The sequence below is a fragment of the Blennius ocellaris genome, assembly GCF_963422515.1.
Source record: "Blennius ocellaris genome assembly, chromosome: 9".
Lineage (NCBI taxonomy): Eukaryota > Metazoa > Chordata > Actinopteri > Blenniiformes > Blenniidae > Blennius > Blennius ocellaris.
Genome location: NC_137658.1, coordinates 15,658,253 through 15,678,405, shown reverse-complemented (window position 1 = coordinate 15,678,405; position 20,153 = coordinate 15,658,253). Strand labels below are relative to the sequence as shown.

At 43.5% G+C, this 20,153-nt stretch overlaps 1 protein-coding gene across 4 annotated transcripts; it reads right to left on the bottom strand.

The window, feature by feature from the left end:
• Window positions 1-659: 659 nt before the first annotated feature.
• Window positions 660-19,083, bottom strand: rps6kal (ribosomal protein S6 kinase a, like). 4 transcript variants are annotated; one of them, XM_080502038.1, is made up of 23 exons: window positions 18,743-19,083; window positions 16,329-16,388; window positions 16,130-16,246; window positions 15,973-16,054; window positions 15,805-15,885; window positions 15,547-15,626; window positions 14,913-15,019; window positions 13,376-13,413; window positions 12,971-13,113; window positions 12,802-12,872; window positions 12,577-12,665; window positions 12,399-12,463; window positions 11,924-12,026; window positions 11,639-11,763; window positions 8,492-8,614; window positions 8,150-8,239; window positions 7,898-8,056; window positions 7,641-7,802; window positions 7,427-7,503; window positions 6,361-6,478; window positions 6,105-6,245; window positions 3,471-3,592; window positions 660-2,154 (listed from the first exon to the last, which is right to left on the bottom strand). In XM_080502038.1, the coding sequence occupies exons 1-23, from the start codon at window positions 18,767-18,769 to the stop codon at window positions 2,130-2,132; spliced, it is 2,205 nt and encodes a 734-aa protein (XP_080358164.1). In that variant the 5' UTR covers window positions 18,770-19,083; the 3' UTR covers window positions 660-2,129. The 4 variants fall into 4 exon arrangements, with proteins under 4 accessions (XP_080358164.1, XP_080358166.1, XP_080358165.1 ...); XM_080502039.1 differs by lacking the exon at window positions 660-2,154 and having other exon boundaries at window positions 2,320-3,592; XM_080502040.1 differs by lacking the exons at window positions 15,973-16,054; window positions 16,130-16,246; window positions 16,329-16,388; window positions 18,743-19,083 and having other exon boundaries at window positions 14,913-15,029; window positions 15,805-15,887.
• Between the last annotated feature and the right edge of the window lie 1,070 nt (window positions 19,084-20,153).

The following is a 20,153-nucleotide window of genomic DNA, read 5'->3' as shown; positions in this document are numbered from 1 at the left end:
AGAATAGGTACTTTTCTTGCGGGATATCTGTGATTGAGGGAGTTACAATCAATTACCATGGCCCCACTATAACACATAATATATATTATTTACAAGACGTTTCATTAAATATGGCTTACAAGTATTGAGCGGTTGTTTGGAAATAAAAGCTCCAACTGGTTTTATTTGCTCTAATAAATAATTATACAACATATGTTTTGTTGGTAAAGGCAACTTAAAAGGTAAAGGCTTATTTAATTTCCTGCAGCTTTAATTGAAACAACCACGAAGAGTCTTTCCTAACCACATGACATTAACTTGACCCTCAGCATTTCACTGCAGTCACAGGAAATGAAACAAAAAATGATGTCAGCCGGTTTTTCAGTGCAAGAAGATCTTGGACATGAATCAGTACATTTGTGTGAGAAAGTCCAGTTTTTACCAAGACATCAACATCGAAGCATCTTGTCACTAAACTTTTGTTTGTGAAGAACAGATCCAGACAAAAATGTACACGCTGAGAAATTAAAGAAGAAAAAAAAAAACACAGAGCAGGAATTGATCATCATGACAACCATCTGCTTTTTATTAAATGTATATATATTAAATAAAAAGAAACAACCTGATATTGTGTATAAGTGATGTGAACTTGTGGCTCCACCCTCCACATCAGACTTCATTTTGGAAAAGATAATTTCCCACCGTGCCCTTAAAACTTTTCCCAACCGAAAACAAAACACTGCTTTTACTCAATTGTGTCCCCATGGTGACACAATGCGGCTGTGTAAACAGATTGTGGTCTCCACAGCGCGCGCGCACGCACGCACGCACGCACACACACACACACACACACACACACACACACACACACACACACACACACACACACACACACACACACACACACACACACACACACACACACACACGGCAAAATGGAAACTGGAGAGATTGATCATTTACATACGAGTAGGACACAGAGCCACAGTGAGACTGTTAAACCGCTATAAACTCTACATGTACTGGACAGTACTGCCACCTAGTGGTGTCTAATGCCACTTGCAGTTTATAGGGGCATTAAAAAAAAAAGACAAAAGGTGAAAGCGTCTGCTTGCTCTCATCCATCTATTCTCATGGCTTATAATGAAGAATAAATGCTTTCCATATATCCCTGCACATGTTTTATTAAACACGATTGAATGATTACAATAGCAGTATAACTGAGTCAGTCATGTGGCGGAAAAGCTCGGGCTTCTCTTCCCACTCAGTTTGGCAGAAGTATGAAGCTGGAGTCAAATTACAAGCAACTGGTGATGTTCAATAAAGAAAAGGTTGCCATATGTTAAATATAGGATTAATTAAAGGGCTATTAATATTCTATACATAGAGAGACAGACACACACGTTCATCAAACAGTAAGCCACGCAGGCACAGGGGAAACATACAAACCTCACACAAAGATCGCTGGCCCAGAACCCAAAGCAATATCCTCGCTCTGAGATGAGCGTGTCAACCAATAAATCACAATGTAAATCGGTTTAATATGAAACACTCATGACCAGACATGTCATGTCCAGAGTATTCTGCTGGTGTATCTACCAAAGGTGAACAGTGTGCCCCAGCTAGTCTTGCAATACCAGTCTGCACCACCGGGTGGTGTGTTGAGACACTCAAAGATGCAGCAGGGGGCAATAGACAACACAATAATCACTGAAGGTCTTTGATATGACACAGTAGTAGTGACTCTCTCTCTCCCACACTTGTAGCAAATAGAACCTCAAGTCTTTGATGCTACAAAAACACGGCACACGAATCTTTGGGTACTTTGGTCTGTTCTTAATGCAGCACCTCTCAAGCGCCATCGTGTTGGACGGTACATGACCATTTCTCCATCCCTCCAGAGATCTTTAACCAGATTCAAGTGTGGCCTGACTCGACCACTCCAGCACGTCCAGAAGCCTCCTTTGATGACCTTCACAGCAGCAGAATGCTTCCTGTGGCCTTCATCAGATTTGCGTCATTGAGACAACCCCGTCTCAGAGGTCTGCAGACATTTCCGTTGACTTCATGCTTGGCTGATGCCGACACTCACCGTCCACTGTGGGACCTTGTAGAGACGGTGCGCGTCTTCCGAAATCATGAAACTGAATTTACCACCAGAGGTCTCCATTGAAGCTGTAGAGAAATATGAAGGATGATCAGTCGGTGCAGAATGTGACAAACAAAGAATAAATAGTAAAGTACTCCACTGTGGAATAAGACTGAAACATAAAAACGTGTGATTACTGACGCTTGTGTCCACCGATGGATTGTTTTTAATCAGGAGAAACAAACAGTGGGTGCATGTCAATAATGATCTTTAATGTCAATATATACAGAACTTGAAAGAAAAATAGAATTTTAAAAATCAAATGAAATAAATACAATATCATACAATTTCCACAATGTCTTTTTGAAGAGATATCCATGGAAATATTTTTTTTTTTTTTTTTTTTAATTCAGCCTCTCTGGTTCGACAGGGTGCGTCCCATCCCCCCCAGAGAATTCCCTACTGTTCCCCCACATGCTCTTCATCTCCCTCATCTTCTCATCTTCATTACATATATATAATTTTCTATATATATATATATATATCTTTTATTTTTTTTTGCAAACGAGAGTTTCTCTTCTCATTACCACATTGTTTCACCTTCAAACTCAAGACGTCTTTTATCCATCTGCAGGTTATTTCGCCTTTTTAGATGCGTCGTTAGCGTCACAAAGTAACATGAGTCAGACTGAGTCTCAGAGCAGGAATGCAGGTTTTGTCCACACATGCATTTATGTTACCAAAAGTGCTGGTAAATGATTTTGATTGAGGGATTTTTTATTTATTTTTTTTAAAGCAAACAGTCTAACAGAGAACCTCAGTCAATATCATCTTGCCAGTACTCTCACACATAAATCATAACCTCACTTTGAAGAAAAGAAGCTAAAGAGAGCGAAAGCAAACCAGAGAAAGAGTGAACTGACGGGGAGGAGGAGGAGGAGGAGGAGGAGGAGGATGGCAGAGCGAAGATGAAGAGCGGTGGGGTGGGGGCACAGTTTAACCAAAGCAGCTTTGAATCAGCCAATCACAGTGAAGGAAAACATCAGCTGGTGCTTTTCTTCCCCGTGCGAGGAAGAAAGAATGAAAGGCGAGAAGGGCGAGTGCATATGAAAGCTGTGGAAATAAATACAGGTCTGTCTGTCTCCGTCTGTCTCCCCAGCAGTAACGGATATGTGGGTGTCCACTCTTCCTCTTCCTCTTCAGCCAACGTCTTCGCTTTGCAACCTTGTCTTGTACGTATGTGTGTGTGTGTGTGTGTATGTAATAAATAGATTTAAAAAGGGAGACAGTAGTTCTGACTGGCCAAGACTCTGGGTTTGTGTGCGCGGTTTTGTGTTTTTGCGAATGAGAGTCCGACTGAGGGCGAGGTGGAAACTTGGGAGGGCGACGGATGGGAGTCTACATGTCTGTTGAGGTGAGTTTCTTCATGCTGCGTCTCTGGGCCAGACTGGACGCCGCCACGGGCTCCAGCACCGGCTGGCTGGTCTTCTGGCTCAGAGCCGAATAGGTGGCGGCCATGGCTCCCTGGAAAAACAACGTCATCGTCATCGTCACCTGGTTTCCGACCTCGAACAAACATTACATACATAAATTAAAGCTGTGAGCAGAACAGCTGGTTCACTCGTGAGGCTGTTTGTGGAACATTCTCCAAATAAAGTAAGAAATGGAGGCCCGGTTGGTACGGTTGTCCTCTGGCAATCGGAAGGTTGCAAGTTCAATTTCCCACACAGAGAAGTGTCCTTGAGCAAGACACTGAACCTCAGACTGCTTTTATGGATTGCTCAAGCAGTGGGAAAAGTGCACCTTAAAAAAAATGCTAATTTCCCCTATAATCCAATTCAAAACTTCCATATATTTCATATTTATTACACAAAGTATATTACCAATTTCAGCTTATAAATTATGACAATGTTACTGTTTGTCTTTTTATTGTTTAAAAAAAAATATATTATCTCATATTGGATCAGGTTTGGATCAATATATTATGTATCATTCAGACTAATAAAACATCAAACAATGAAGCAGATGTCAAATTACAAGTGTCTAAATAATCCTGGGAGCATAGAGCTGTGTTTAATAGTTAGAGTTACACCAATATGTGTGTAATAAGTTCCCTTCAAGTGTGCGATCAGTCAGCACTTAAATACTCCGTCAATTAAAAAAAAAAAAGTCTGCACTATAAAAAAAGGCCCAGTTTTTCCGTTTGACAGTTAACAGTGTATTTTATGACCAAGTGATGGTTATGTTGTGAAAATAATGGGATTAAAATGTCAATCACAATGCTGCAGGCCTGCAAATCAAAACGAATGCTGATAGATAACTATTTCATTTACAATGTATCTTGTAAAAGGGATGAATCATTACATAATTATTGTCATAGTTGACGATATATTTAATTTTCTTATTATGATCAAACTCTGGGTGATTAACTCTCCTCTCCAACTCCTCCAACACTATTACACAACTGTTGTTTATACCACGCACTGCATCTCTGTGTGAATTGGAAACTCATCATGCATTAATTACAAAACGCAAAACTGGACCAGCTTCAAAATGGTGTAGGGAGAACAATCTTCAGCGAGCGCAGAGGGAAAAAAAAATCTCTGAGCCAACTCCACTGTCGGTGTTCAATAAAAATGTTTTAAAACATTGGAAAGAAGCTACGCCAGTGTGTGTGTGTGTGTCACTACAAATGACATGGTTAAAAACTGGACCACAGAAAATCGATACTGAATTGACATTAGCAGTTTGACATCTTGTAATACCACCGTGTACCACAAGATGGCAAAGAGAGTCCCAACTTGCAATTAGTCTTAAATATAGAAATATATTATTGAAATAAACTATTAAAGTTGGGGCATTTTCACAACGACAGGATACTTTGGTAAGAAAATGAAAAAAGACTCCAGTTGGACAGAAATTGTGACGGCAAGTCAGGAAAATATGTTTGAAGCTGAAATAACAATGTTTCTTCTCAGTCAGGGAGTTACCCTTGTTGATGCTTTTGTGGTTTATTGTAGATATATTACGCAGCTCCCAGCTGTACAAAACGCGATGCCAGTCAGCATATTTATATATTCCAGTCATTGTAGTCAGACGCTGGATAAATTACCTTCAAACTGCCATCATTAGGCGACTCGGATGATCACTTGACACGACTCAAAACTATAACATGCTTTCATACAAACCGTCACTACAGACGTGACAGTGATCCTGGCGTCACTGGTGAACTGCACATTTGCCACAACAAACGCTGCATGCTTTTCTCTCAGCATTGCTTAAAGTGTCGGGAGTAAAACCATAATGAGGCATGGCCTCGTTATGGTTGTACTTGTTGTGGGATGAGACAGGAGGTTGTTGGTATGAAACCACTACTCTGCACTGCAGGAGGAAGACTTTCTCCGTGTACAGATGCTGCTCTAAAGAGATTACAAGGTTACTAAGGTGGGCCAAGCACTCTCTGTCGGGGTCCACAAACAACCTCTACAACATAATAGAGATCGTGAGAACTTGGGAGCTCCTGCGCGAGCGGCAGCGGGAGGTGAATGGAGGACGGCTCCACGCTGCTGCTTACACCGAGGTTTAATACGTGACCATGCAGACGTTTCTCCTTCCTTTTCCAAAATAAATAGTCGCTTCCAGCTTAAAATCTGTGCTGTACGTCAACTTATAATCGGTCTGCGACCTAAATCTGACGCTCTAATGAAAAGAAATGACTCAGTGCTTTGGGAAAGTGAGGCAGGACAACATCACCCCTTCATTGTCGGTCACCTAGCAACCGTGCGAACACCAAACGCAACACAATACGAGGAGCGGCGAGATGAGCGTCACTTCAGGGAGGATCTGATCTGGGTAAGTGTCGAGATAAGATGTGCAGGAGCCGGTGTTGGCACAGAGCAGCGTGAGTCACCAAGGACCCTTTTATTCGCGGAGAGGCACAAACACTTCACATGTGTGCAATCAGGCAGAAGAGTCCATCACCTCATCTGGTGCCGTGGGATTATGCAAGTCTGTGCTTAAAAATACTAACACTCACCTTGACGAGGTGCGGTGCGTCATGGCGCGTGAGCTGGAAGTGTGGGAGCGCGTCTCTGCATGTGATCCAGGAATGCTTGAGGACCTGCTCTGCTGTGTATCGCTGGTGAGGGTCCACATGGAGCATGTGGGACAACAGGTCCTGGAAGAAGACAACGGCAACAACAACAATGCATGTTCAGACAAGACGCCTGCAGCAAATCCAATGCTTAAATCACAATCCAGACATTAAGACTGTTTTCTACCAGCGTTTGTACCTTTGAGGTGTCTGACACAGTGTCCCAGTTGCCACCTGTCAAAGAGAAATTTCCAGATCCTATCCGGAGCAGGATCTCCTCCGGTGTGTCGTTTGGCCCGTTAGCAAACGGCGTGTACCTGACAGAGGGATAAAGACCAGAGGTTGGGGACACGAAACGCAACACTTTGCTTCTACTGACATCCGAACCATACAACTGGCAAAAACGTAAGGCTCAGACAGCTGCGGAACTTATCTCGAGTTCAGATATAAAGGTGTAAGCGGCACAGGCCTGTCGGGGTCATAATGTTATGGCTGATCAAAAGTTTAAACGTTTTGTTGTGTCCAACTAGCTTGTCACACAATCACTAAATAACCAAATTTTGTTATGTACATGTATTAAAGATCGCTTTTACTTCTTCAAATTAAAATCATTTGTTCCATCATTAGCATGGTTGTTTTAAGCGGTGATGAAAAAGTGACTCCACAGTTTCTTTATCCTGGAGGGGCTCGCTGCATGTTGCAGTTGACTCTTGCATTCAACAAACAAAATGCGTTATCCCCAAGCTCTCCAGTAAGCTCCATAGCAGCCAATCAGGTGTTTTAGATCTAAAACCTGCTGGACTGAGGCCCTTCAGGACCAGGATTGGACACCACTGCACTGTGGTGCTGCCAAATCCCCGTATGGGTACAGGTGATGCAGTATTGCAGTTTGATCTTTAGAATCCTTGTGAAAAACTGAGCCATGGATAAAACTCCTAAATTGAAGGATAAAGCTGCCAACTACTCCCATGTGGCATGAAGTGCAATTTGGATCCACTTTAGTCACCATGCTGTGAATTTCATGTCACGCAATATACATTCTTTTGAGTGCAATTCAAACAGATTTGTGTGTTGATGCTTCAAACATCAGGTACTGGCACAGTTAGTGGGAATGAAAGCTATTGAACTGCCTAATTTAAATCACTTTCTGACTGTTAAGCCGTTTGCAACACATCGAACTGGTTAGAATATGTGAATCTTTCTATGGTATATGTATATTGTATCGTATAAAAGTGCTTCTGAAAGATTCCCGTCAGCAGCCTTACCCTGCCAGCATGGTGTACAGTAGAACTCCCAGACTCCATATATCACAGGCTGCGTCATAACCTTGTCGCATTAGTACCTAAACATGCACAGGAATCAGAAATACACACCCGGGACTCATCAACAGTATCAATGAACTGTAGATGCAGTCTCAGCCCCGTTATTCCCCCCCTTCCCGAAGCTTTGGATCTTTAGTCCTGCAGTTCCCTTCCTCACCTCTGGTGCCACAAAGTTGGCGGTGTAACAGGGGGTGAGGAGGAGGCCGTTTCCTCCCCGAAGCTGCTTTGCAAATCCAAAGTCACAGATCCTGATGGAGTCTGGATTCCCCGAGTCATCCATGTACAGGATGTTGCTGGGCTTCAGGTCTCGATGTACTACCTGCAGAGGAGGGAACAGAGAGCGTATTGGATTTAGCTCGTGTGTGTGTGTGTGTGTGTGTGTGTGTGCGTGCGTGTGAAGGAATGCCTCCTCACCCCTTGGCAGTGGAGGTAGTCAACAGTCTTGGTGATGGTGTAGAGCACAGCACTGGCCTCTCTCTCAGAGAAAAACTTCTGCCTGAGGATTTTGTCCAGCAGCTCTCCTCCCTTCATCAGCTCAGTTACCAGGTACACATACCTGCCTTCGTCATACACCTGACACATAAACACAACCCATCAGCATGTGCTCAGAAAAACAAGAACCCCTCCCTCCCCCCACGCGTGTTTCGAAATGTAAATATTACTGACGTCTTTGAGTGTGATGATGTTGGGATGCTGTCCGTATCGCATCAGGATTTCTATTTCTTCAGAAGGATCCCTCTTGCTTTTGTCTATAATCTGCAAAACACGGGAACACAAACGTCCCGATACAGTGACCGAATAAAGAAAACTACAATAACAAATCAGTGTGATTAAACTGGCAGAATTCCATGATTTGAAAAAGCTCTGAAGCTGCGCTGCCACCTGCTGGCACAGACAGGCACATTAAACATGACTCCACATTGAGCGGGTTCACGTGAACTCTCGGAATAAAGCGGACGCGCAGAGGTCATAACGGTAATTAATCACAATTAAAATTAAGTGGTTTACCTTCACAGCGTAGTCCATGGCGGAGACTCGGTGTACACAGCGTTTACAGATGGAGTAGGATCCGACCCCGATGTCCTCCTGCAGCTCGTACAGATCGGAGAACTTGGCTGAGCCCCCGTGCATCTGGAGAGGACAGGAATCATTAACTGTTACGCTGCATTCAATTACATTAAGTGAACAAACTCTTTTTCCAGTCGTCGCCATCTGTCCTTCAACAGCCGCTTCTCCACTTTCTTGCCAGTGATTATTCTCCATCAGTTCCACTCCGGTTCTCCGTTGGTCCACACAAGTTAAAGTGTAGCATGTGTCGAGCAATAGCTCTATGTATTTACCATAAATTAGATAAACATGTCAGAAAAGCAAAGGGGGAATATCCTCGGTTCGACTCCAGGCCGACACTTTCTGTGTGGGGTTTTACACCTTTTCTCCAAGCCTTCCTTTTTCCTCCCACAGTCCCCCCCCCAAAATTATACATTTTAAACAGTGTCGACTCCAAAAATGTCCTGCAGGTGTGTGTGTGTGTGTGTGTGTGTGTGTGGTTGTTGGCCCTGTGTTGTTCTGGTGACCTGCCGCGGGTCTCTTCAGCTGGGATCGGCTTCAGCAACACGCAACCTTGAGCTGGATGAAATGGCTTCGAAGATGAATGGATGGATATCCTCACTTTATCTTCCCTTACAAGTTATATAGAGGTATCTATTTCATTCAACTTGGTGGAAAAGTAATTACATTTTTGCTGATTTAAGAGTTTTAACTGGGCGAACTGAGATATATATATATATATATATACACACTGCTAAATATAGCCGCTTACTATTCAAGCAGGGTTCTCTCACAGTCTGCAACAGTCACACCATAAAGACCTTGTGAGAGACGAGTGTTTGCCAGCAACAACGTCCAAGCCCTTTCCTCAGGGTGAATCGGTGAAAACATGCATGTTGAAGCTCCAAAATACGAAAGAGGATTTTTCTTTTTTAGCATTTCACTGCATTTGTATTTGAAAATAGTCGAATTTTAAAATTGATTCTTTAAAATGCTCCTCTTATGAAGGATATTTCATCAAGTGCAGACTTTTTCATAAACACTTTGGCCTCTTACATTAGTTATTTATAGGTTAATATGCCATTATCATTTTACTGCTCTGCCACATTCAAGATCAAATTAGGCTATATGTGGCAGTTGAACAAACATGAGTTTAACACCCTGATTTACATAGAGTGAGAAATGTGTGTGATTTTGCAGCTCGTTCTCGATAATGAACGAGTGAGGTGCAACTCACGGGTGTGTGTGTGTGTGTGTGTGTGTGTGTGTGTGTGTGTGTGTGTGTGTGTGTTCTTCCACTGTGCAAGTTCACTTGTGTACACAGCCACCACTTCACCGCTGTTATTACCTCTGCTACCGTCACACAGGCAGAATGGCATTAACCCATTAACTTCACCTCTCTGACATTTATTCAGCGAGCACGAAATGAAGGAGCAACGGACTGGAAACGAAGTGAAAATGTAAAAGCGGGAGTAGGTACGATGAGTCATGTTCGACGCTGCAGCCGGAGCACAACAGCAGCTGCTCAGAGAAAAGCTTGTTCTATTTACTGGCATCTTATTGACAACAGTGACCACGGGTCACATGCTTTGTTGTTTCAAATGGGCTTTCTTTTTTTTTTTTATATTACAAATGCATGTAAATATCATGTAGGATGTTTGAGAAAAGAGTTCAGTGAAATGACTAGACATCTTCGATTAAAACAGTTAGAGGTAATCGGATAACTACAACCAGTCAAAATTATGATATTGATGACTTTTCACTTGATTCTGGATGGTTCTCAGCTATATATTATAAAGAAGACTCCGTAAAAAGTCAGGCATTTAAAAAAAATTGCTGGAAGATGTGGATCCGACCAAGATTACTTATTTGATTAGATTACTTATTTGATATTTCTTTATGGAGTCAAATCCATCCCAAAAAATTTTAACTGAAAGTTGAAGGTTTGGTCTTGAATTTTTTTTAAAAACCAATAAAAACTTCAAACATGGAATTCTTCTGATAAAATATTTCTTCTTAATTTTTTTGCTTTTAGAAGATATACGTACAGAAATTTATTTTTAAATACAAGATGCAATTTTTTTCAGTTGCAGGTTTGAAGTTTTCAGAATAGGATTTTATTTCTTTCACACATAATTTTGAATTTTTTTTGTCACAAAGCATTTGGCTTCCATACTTGGTCACTCTCAATGTGTTCGTGGACGTCATGTTACAAATGTAGGATGAATGTGAATTTTATATGTGATAAGAGCGGCCATATTGTAGAAGCCTTGAGAGGAACTGTAATTACACAAACATGGCAAAGGCCAAAATTCTCTGTTTTCTTGTGGTTTTCGGATTTTCTAGCCATCATAAAAAGTCCAGGAGTTTGGGATGTGAGAGGTATGCATGCCGAATCCTCTGGGTTGTGACAGGATAGGAATATATGGGTTACATCTCTCACACACACACACACACACATGCTTCTGCCCGAGTGGAAATTTAAGTGATAAACACTGTAAACTGCAACTGGAGTCAAACTGTCTTAACACGTTCACTGCCAGGTTTTTTTATTTGGATATTGATGTCGATGTAGTGGAGTGGCAAACTGCAGTCAGGTGACAGTGTGTGTGTGGCTCTGCAGGGGAACACAACCATCACAGCTTGATGCATAATTACAATTAGTTGGCAATCGTGAGCGTGATGAGATTTTTTTTTTTTTTAAACATATCTGAAACCTCACAGTAGTGACAACCAGCAGCCTTTAAAAGAGACGTGTTGAGACACTACGAGTGGAGCACTAAATGAATTCTTACAAGCACATTGTTCCATCACATTTACACATGTGCCATCTGTCTTAACTACTATTAACTGAATTATCTGGAATTGTCTGCAAACTCCAGATTAAGGTAGATAAATCAATCAATCTCGTCGGTTGTTTGTTGTGAAATAGCAATGAACACATGTGGGATAATTTACCTTACAGCCTGACTGAAAAAATCAACAAACTGAAAAAAAAAAAAAAAAAAGTTAGATAAACGTCAACATCCTGCATCTCAGTGAATCGTTTATTAATGAGCATGTGTGTGACACAGGGGTCAATGCAAAGTGCTGAGGGTGCATGTTCACCTGAACTATGGGAAGTATGCTGAGCAGTGGGGAGCTCTTGTTCTCGTCCATGGGGGTCGGGGCCACAAAGCTGAAGCCTTTGAAGAGCTGGTGGGCGTTAGCGCTGGGTGGGATGCCAGGGGAGTCTGAACAGACAGAGATCGTTTAGGATACGAACACGCTGCACGCACACGTACTGAATTTTTAGAATGTGCGGTTGTAGCTCAGGCTCAAATGCAGTTTCCATGGCTGCAGGAGTGCCCGCTGCTTGTGAGCACGTGTGAGCGGCCCCGTGTGTAGGTGTACCTTTAGGCGTTTTAGCGGTGAACTCTGGGTCGAAGCAGAACGTGTCATCTGGTTTACCTGCTGCAGGCTTGAATGGGGGCTGGAGCTCCCTCCTATACAGTTTCTGAGAAAAGCAAAGTGCAGGGAACACACACACACACGTATATGTTAGAACTCAAACCCTACCGCAGGCCACTGGGAGTGTGTGAACAAACGTGCAAGAGAGGCCAAGACCCTTCCCAGATTAACCCCTCCAATCCTTTAACCGCTCAGTCCAGCCAATAGTGTCCTACTGGCTCTTAAACACTCACGCAGGGCTATTAGTGCACACACAGTGAGAACTGGAGCTCTGCCCAGACTCGCACACACACACAAACATAGTTGCCGTGGCCAAGACTGATGGCCAGTGGTCACCAAGCCAAACGTTTGTTAGGTGTGAATCTTCAGCAGAAGCTGTGCGTGTGTGAGAAAACGAGAGGGAGAAGTGTATGCTCACATTCCAGTCGATGGTGGAAAAGAAAGCGTGGCGTTTGATCTCCTCCACTCCGTCGGGCCCGGCCCCTGAACACACAGATCGCTCCCTTTCAGATCACCTGGCACGTTTTCATTGCGCCGCGCTCCAACGCATCGGACGCCAAAATGTTAACAAGCTTTGACGGAGCAGGCTGTGATACCTAGTCTGTTCGCGGGGTTACGTTTGAACAGCATTCGCAACAAACTCTGGGCTTCCAAGCTCAGGAACTGAGGCATTCCCAACTTCGCTCTGTGTGGGGGCAGAGCAGAAGGACAAAGCGACAGGTCAACGCAGAACGGCACCAACCGATCGTTATTCACAGATCAAAACTTGTGGCACGACGACACGCTTTGAGCATCTTCATCACGCTACTGAAGTGACTCACTTGAGAATCATGTTCATGGTCTCATTGCGGTCTTTCCCTTGGAAAGGTAATGTCCCCGTCAGCATCTCAAACTGCAGAGGACAAACAGAAATGACGGGAAATTTGATCAAGCGTGCTCCAAGGAATGCAACAAATAAGAATATTCACAGGTGTGTGAATGTGTGTGTACCATAAGCACTCCCAGAGACCACCAGTCCGCACTCTGTGTGTGTCCTCTCCTGTTGACCACCTCAGGGGCCATATACTCCACCGTACCACAGAAGGAATAAGCCTTCTTATCAGCATCTACTGACTCTTTACTCAAACCAAAGTCTGGACAAAAGTAAAAAAATTGCCAGCGACAAACAAGCAATGTGTTACAAATGACTCAATGTTCGGCACATTTCATAAAGACTGTCACAAAAATGGGTAAGTATTTCAAACGAAAATTAGAAAAAAAGATACACAAGCGACTAAAAAGCAACAGTACAAAACACAAATCTATCAAAACAAAGTTCTGTGAAATGTGAATTGATTTTGTGTAATTAATTTGCATTGTTCCATAACTCAGCATGAAGATAAGAAAAGCTCATACCTGTTAACTTTATGTGTCCAGCTTCATCAAGTAAGATGCTGAAAGACAAGAACAAGTTGATTACAACTCAGTAAGTAATCCAGGATACTTCACTCAAAAGCCACACTGGACAAATATGATGTAAAATAATGCCTATATAAAGAAATGTGTGGGTGAGAAGGGAGCTTGGAATTTGTTAAAAAGGCCTTCATGGATTTATTTGTTTGACTTTTGATGTCAGAAAGTTAAATCCTTTGTTGTAAAATTTGTTCTTAACCCTAAATCAACATTAGAAAGGCAGATTATGTCCCTCATCATAGGAACCACATTTGTTTGGAACACGCATTTGCCAGATGAACATGCGACTTGACTATGTTGGCTGACTTGTGTCAAGTATTGCGTAAAGTATTGGAAGCTTCCCCAGAGCCGCAGTGTGTGAGCAGGCTGGAGCTCAGCATGAGGTCCAAGTGCCAGGATGTTGTTGTCACATGATCTGGATGCTCCTTGTTTGTTCAGTGGATAAACCCTCAAACTGTTTCTAAAGACTTCCATCATCCACTCCACAGAACCTACATACTCTGCTCTGCTGCTCATCCCACAAATGTTGCTCCATTCAAAATGGGAACGATAAGGCTTCTTAATACAAGTCATTGCCAAGAAGCAAAAGCTGCAGCAAAGATCTGCAAACACACTTTTCATTATCATGCATCAATGCTTTATATTTTCATTAAAGTATAAAATGATAGAGATTAAAATGTTACTCTTCCTGCTGTATTTTCTAAATTGGATTGAGACACTTTACTGGACTCTTGCTGTACAAGCTGGCTCAAGAGGCGTTGAGGATATGATGAAATACAACTATTGTGCTTTCACTTCAAAGATTAAAGCTAATATTTGTGAAGTGTATGCTTGTACCCATCTTCATTGTCTTGAAGTATTAAAACAGACCTTTGGCTAAGCACTGCCTCTGAACACAAATGAACCAATAGCATTCAACAAAAAACTACCCGGAAACATCCACTTGGACATTCTCAGCATAAAACTCCATTAAAAAGCACGTTTAAATTTGTTCCAATGCAAGGCAATGTCTTGTATAATCTTAGCAATACAGTCACATAATATCACAGCAGCAAGGAGCTTTTACGAGCTAGCCACCTAAGCTTACCTAATGAATACTGATGTTTAGCCACTGCCACAGGTATCAACCCTCCATTGCATAAAGCAGACCTTGCTGAAGGCTCCTCCATGAAATAAATCCAAGTTGCCTAGCGCCTATTGCAGTTTGGTTTCGACACTGACAGCAGCCATGTAAACATGCAGTCAACTGCAACGGCTTGTCTGAGTTGGTGACACTCACCAAGGGGGGCGGGGTTTAGCCAAAGACCCACCCCCCCCTTCCCCCAATGATCTCTACGCATCTGTTGAATTTGTTTCCATCGACACCTACAGTCTGCATCTAATCGATGACGCCTTTCAACAAGGCCAGAAAATCTGGATATGTCAGATATCAGTGTGTGCGTTTGGTTTCAGAGGGTGCAAGAGGTGAAACATTTCGTACTTCTCTGGCTTGAGATCTCTGTAAACTATGCCCAGGTTGTGCAGATGGTCGAGGGCCAGTGCCAGCTCTGCAAGGTAGAATTTCACATCTTCCTCTGTAAACATAACCTGATAAGAACTGGACAAATTTACTCTCTGAACTCTGAGGAGGAGACACAATCAGCAGCACAGACAAAAAAACAAACAAACAATTCAATCATCAAAATAACAGAGAAAACAGGATTGTCAATGTCACAGTATCAACATTTCAGATGGGTTAAAGCCTGTTGATTTGACACTGCTGCCAGCCGCCACTTTGGTGCTGACACACACTTTCAACATCTATCTGGAGAACAATCCCACACTGTTGTGAAAGCATTTGAAAAGCGCCTTTAACTGACAAGCGACTGGTGATGTAAAAGCGACTGAAGAGTCCAAGAAAAGCACCTCGCCTTTCCAGAAGGAATTCAAGTCAGTATTTGAATGAAAAACACACAAAAGAAGGCAGGATAGACAAATGACTTGGCAGACCTTGTATGAAATACGTAAAAATACTGTCACTAAGTTTGTTCCATTTGTAGAGGACAAATCAGAAAAAACAAAAACATAACATTGTGAGACAATCAGACACATGAAGCAAGAGAAGGCGAGCTTACCTCTTTGGATAAGCGAGTGAATACATCCCCTCCCCTGAGAAAGTCCAGTATTAAATACAGTTTCCCTTCTGTCTGAAAGGCTGTACATGTAAAGAGAGATAAAGAGTTTAATAACATGTAAAACATACAGATGTCCACTAATATGTTTCTGGATGCAGATACAGTAAGCAGCTTATTGCATACACAACCTAAACAAGCACGTAATCTGTATAACGGTAATCGCCTACGTACTATGTGCATAAGAGTGTTATATCTCACCGTAGTGCAATTTCACTATGAAGGGATGATTTACTTCCACTAAAATGTCTCTTTCCATCTTAGTGCGAACTCTGTCCCTGACTGGAGACACAGCACGGACACCAACGGTGAGACACTTCAGTTCAAGGAGACACTCGGAGGGTTTGTGTCAAATCGATGCTGAATTACCTTTCAAAGATGCCTTTTTTAGAACTTTCATTGCATATAACTGACCAGCATCTGGACCCAAAATCTTCCTGACGAGGAACACCTGAGAGAACCAGACGGGAGAGCTTAGACAAACCTGCCGGCAGAATCGTACGACTGGTCAGGCGAGTGTCCTCACCTTGCCAAAAGAGCCCTGGCCGAGGACTTTGAGTAGCTCAAATTGTGATGGATCGGCTTTCTCGCAGCCTTCTTTCACATGGTGGGTGATAGGAATCTCCTCATATGTTTCTTCGTCCTGCACAAGAGCAGCATGGGGCGTGAGGCACGGTCGGCGGCGTTGTCGTCCCCCCGTGATCTCGAAACGCGGCGCTACTTACACAGTGTGAGAAAGACTCTCCCTCCTCCATGGGCTCGTCCATGATCTGATGTCCATTGACCTGCAGCCAAACCGGTAGATCTGATTAGAGTGGTCTTCAGCAATGACCACTTTCACAAAGCTTCTTCCTCCTTGTTTTGAGCCGAGCAGAACTCTGACTGCAACTGCTGCACGCCCACATGTATGATGGAAGACTCAACAGATGAAATCACTGAGTCACATTCGATAACGCAGCGCTTTTTTCTTTCTTTCCAAAAAACTGCAGATCTATTTGTTGTCAAACAGTATGGAGTCCATACTTTTAACCCTGGCCAGCTATCCAGCTCTCATCCTGTGCCTAAAGCCCCTCATTATTAGCATTCTAGCTTAATCCCTCGCCAGAGCAAAAACAACATGTCTGACCAGCTCGGAGAGACCGGTTTGTGCCGAGGCTACAGTCAGCATTCAGCCTCCTGAGGACAAAACATGGCCTGGTTTCTTTAGAAGGCTTCCAGCTGATTGTGAGTGTGGTCAGACGCTTTCTTTTGACATTCTTTGGATAACTCGTTTACACTGAAGCAGCAGTGCAATGCCTGTTTTAGTCATTATAGCAATCCTGCACTGTAATGACATTGTCAGAGGGGGAATGTCAGACATCTCAGCATGAGCAACTCAAGCAGACACTGAAGTGACCACTGTAATCTTATCCAGGTTGGAATATTTGAGATTTGTGCTGGAGCTCAGTCTGCATTATGTATTCAGCCTGGTGTGTTTGTGTGTTGAATTCCATCAAGCCTCTGAAGAGGGGGGATGAGTCATAGCGCTACGCAAGCCCACTCAGTGGGTGGAGCCACCAACATACACTCACATACATCCACAGAACGGAGGCCAACAAACCACCCTCAAACATCTTAGTGCCACAGAATGACATTTACAACATAAACAATCAATCAGTCCACATACACACGCCACAGCCGGATAAAACACTGAGTAAACTCCCAAATGAAAGCCCGGGTGCATCTGTGAAGTTTAACATGCAGGCTGGCCAAAGCCAGGGCACTGCTTGTGTCATAATTCACACATACATCTTCACACCCACCTTTGCTGTGGCTCATCTCAGCCTACACTCGCAGCACAAACCAGGCGAGCCTTTTTCAGCCGTTGGAAAGCACGCCTGACAACCACACAAAATATCACCTTGCAATCACAGAAAACAGTGTGTGAGGAGAAAGATTAAATATCTTCTCCAGTCTCAAACGTGACATAAACCAGCATCACCACAAGCCCGGTTTATGTGGCTTAGCTGATGTTTACTTTTGTGCCTCTGTGATCTTGGCAGCCTTCTGAGGAGCAGCATCCGGTCAACAGCAGATTCAAGCCCTTGTTTGTGTCATTCTTAAAGACACAATAGATCAGTAACTACTTAATAGGTACATCTACGCAAGCCACGTAACACACCATGCCAAAGAGTAGAAGATTATGGGATGAAGACACAGAACAATAACAAGAGGAAGGATCAGCTCGAACAAATAAAATGTCGCAACAACTCTCGGCTGACTTTAAAAACAGTCACACTGCAGGTGTGAAAGCGTGCAAATAACCCAGGAGATTGAAGAGTTTAGGGTGTCAGATTGGTCGAGATCACGTAAAAAAACCAACCCATGTAACTAATCTGTGTCATGACTGCTATCAGATAAAAGCTTTTGAAAGCTAACACTTTCTCTGGAGACAATAACCAAGAACAAGACCTATATAAGCATATTGCTACAGCATGCAACTAAGCAGTAATTACACTTTTATCTCGCAACTATGTTATTTTTTACCTTTAAAATAACGAACATCCTCACTAATTCAAACATCCTGAGTCGTTCTGACGTCGGACCAAACGCAAACCAGCTACAGTTCAGATTTGAACTAGTCGAACGTCATTTCAACATCTTATCGCTAAACTACAAGCAAAGATAAAATACTTACAACAGAGCCCCCTTTGTAGTAAATATTAAAAACTTGGCTACAAGTTTGGAGCCTGCATGCTGTCAGCGGAGCTAGCAGGCTAACTACATGCTAAGGCTAAATGCGCTAAGCTAGCTCCGGGGTAAACTCCTCCTTGAGGAGAAGTGTAAATAAATACAAACAAAAGGCAGAGAGTCGGTGTTGTGGGACTGGATAGAGAGTCGGATCTCTGCTCGGGCCGCGGAGTGGTGGCAGAAGTCTGGGCGGGCAGCGATTTAAACTGGAGAAACTCCGGACAGTGCAACAAAAATAAACAGCGAACCAGCTGTTAGCATTAGCTCGCCTGTTAGCATGCATCACCGCGCGCTGCGGGTCGTGACGCGGATTTAAGCTCGACCCAAAACTCACGCGGCGAGCTAAGTTAACGGGACGGTGCGAGCCGAAAGGGAAACAGCGGGGGGAAACACGCGTACTTCCACTCACCTCACTACTGACGCTGTTTACCTCCATCTTGTGCCAGCTTTCCTCTCCGAGTCTAAGGCATCGTAGTCCACCTAGAGCCCCGCTCCACGTTGCATGTCTCGCCGCTCCGTGGAAGTCCGCGGCTGATTCCGCCTCGATGTCCGGATGCAAAGCTGCGTGGCCGCGGGCCGCTACCGGGGAAGGACTCACCGTGGGGGGTCGGCGCGGGGATCAGTCGGTAACTGGATCACACGCTCGCCCAGAGCACCGCTAACCCTGCCATGGATGCGAATATGGCGGCTACCGTGGTACCTGACCGTCAGTGAATGAGAGTTTATTGACGTATTTATGACGCAATTCAGTTAAGGATTTCCCCCCGTCCGAACCACAGAGCAGACCACCGGATGGGGAGAAGGGGGAGGCGCGTGGACGTGACGGGCGCGGGGGGCGTGCGTGACACGCTGCGTGACATCCCCGCATCCGGTTGACTGCAGGCGCGAGGGAGTCACTGTGGGTGGAAATTAAAAGAAGTAAACAGGCTCCAGTCGGATCTGAGCTTCGTTTAATCTTCAAGTTGGATGTTTTAAAGCCACTGTTTCATAAGCCCGTCCATCCCTAATTCAACAGGGAATAAGAGGCTTAAGACTCATCCACTTTCTCTGCACAAAGGTTCACAGCTGTGCAGGACTGTGGTTCCTAATCTGTGGTCCGAGGCCCTACCAGGGGCCGCCGCAGCTCACAGGGGGATCGATCCAGGTAACTGATACTAGTGCAATGGTCAGTCTGTTTCAGGTTTCGAACACAAGCAGAATGACTTATCAATTGGTTTCTGAACATTTTCTTTTTTTTAACAATAAAGTGCTTTCTAACCAGGCCCAGGGTGGCTAATTGGGAGGACAATTCACGGTGGGCTGGTTTGGTTTGGTGGGTGTTCACTTTTTTTTTCAGCCTGGGTTTTTTTGTTGGTTTTTTTCACATGGGTTGATCACCCACTGTTTCCGCTGTTCCTGGGCCACCTCTGCTTCCTTCCACTGGCAGATTCTCTTTTTTTTAATAATAAACTTGATTTAAATTTTGCCACTGGCAAACAACATCACACATCCATTCACAAAGAACAAGGTGGAGCAGAGAAGGCTTGAATTAAAAAGGGGAAAGTTCTGTAAACATGCAACAAAATGTGCTAAGATTGGCAACTTGTTCATTAACACCAGCTCACGATTAGAACCAACAAATGGCGATGGAACAGGTAAGATGTTTTACTTTGCCTCCAGACACTGTTCAATTAAATTATCAAGTCAATGAATTATGTGGCATTGTGGCATATAACATAAAATTTTATGATTTGAATAATTGTATGATGCAACGCCAAATAACTGGGAAACTGTCTTTTCGCTCCTCAGAAACAAGACCAGCAGCATTTCTGAGAGACACT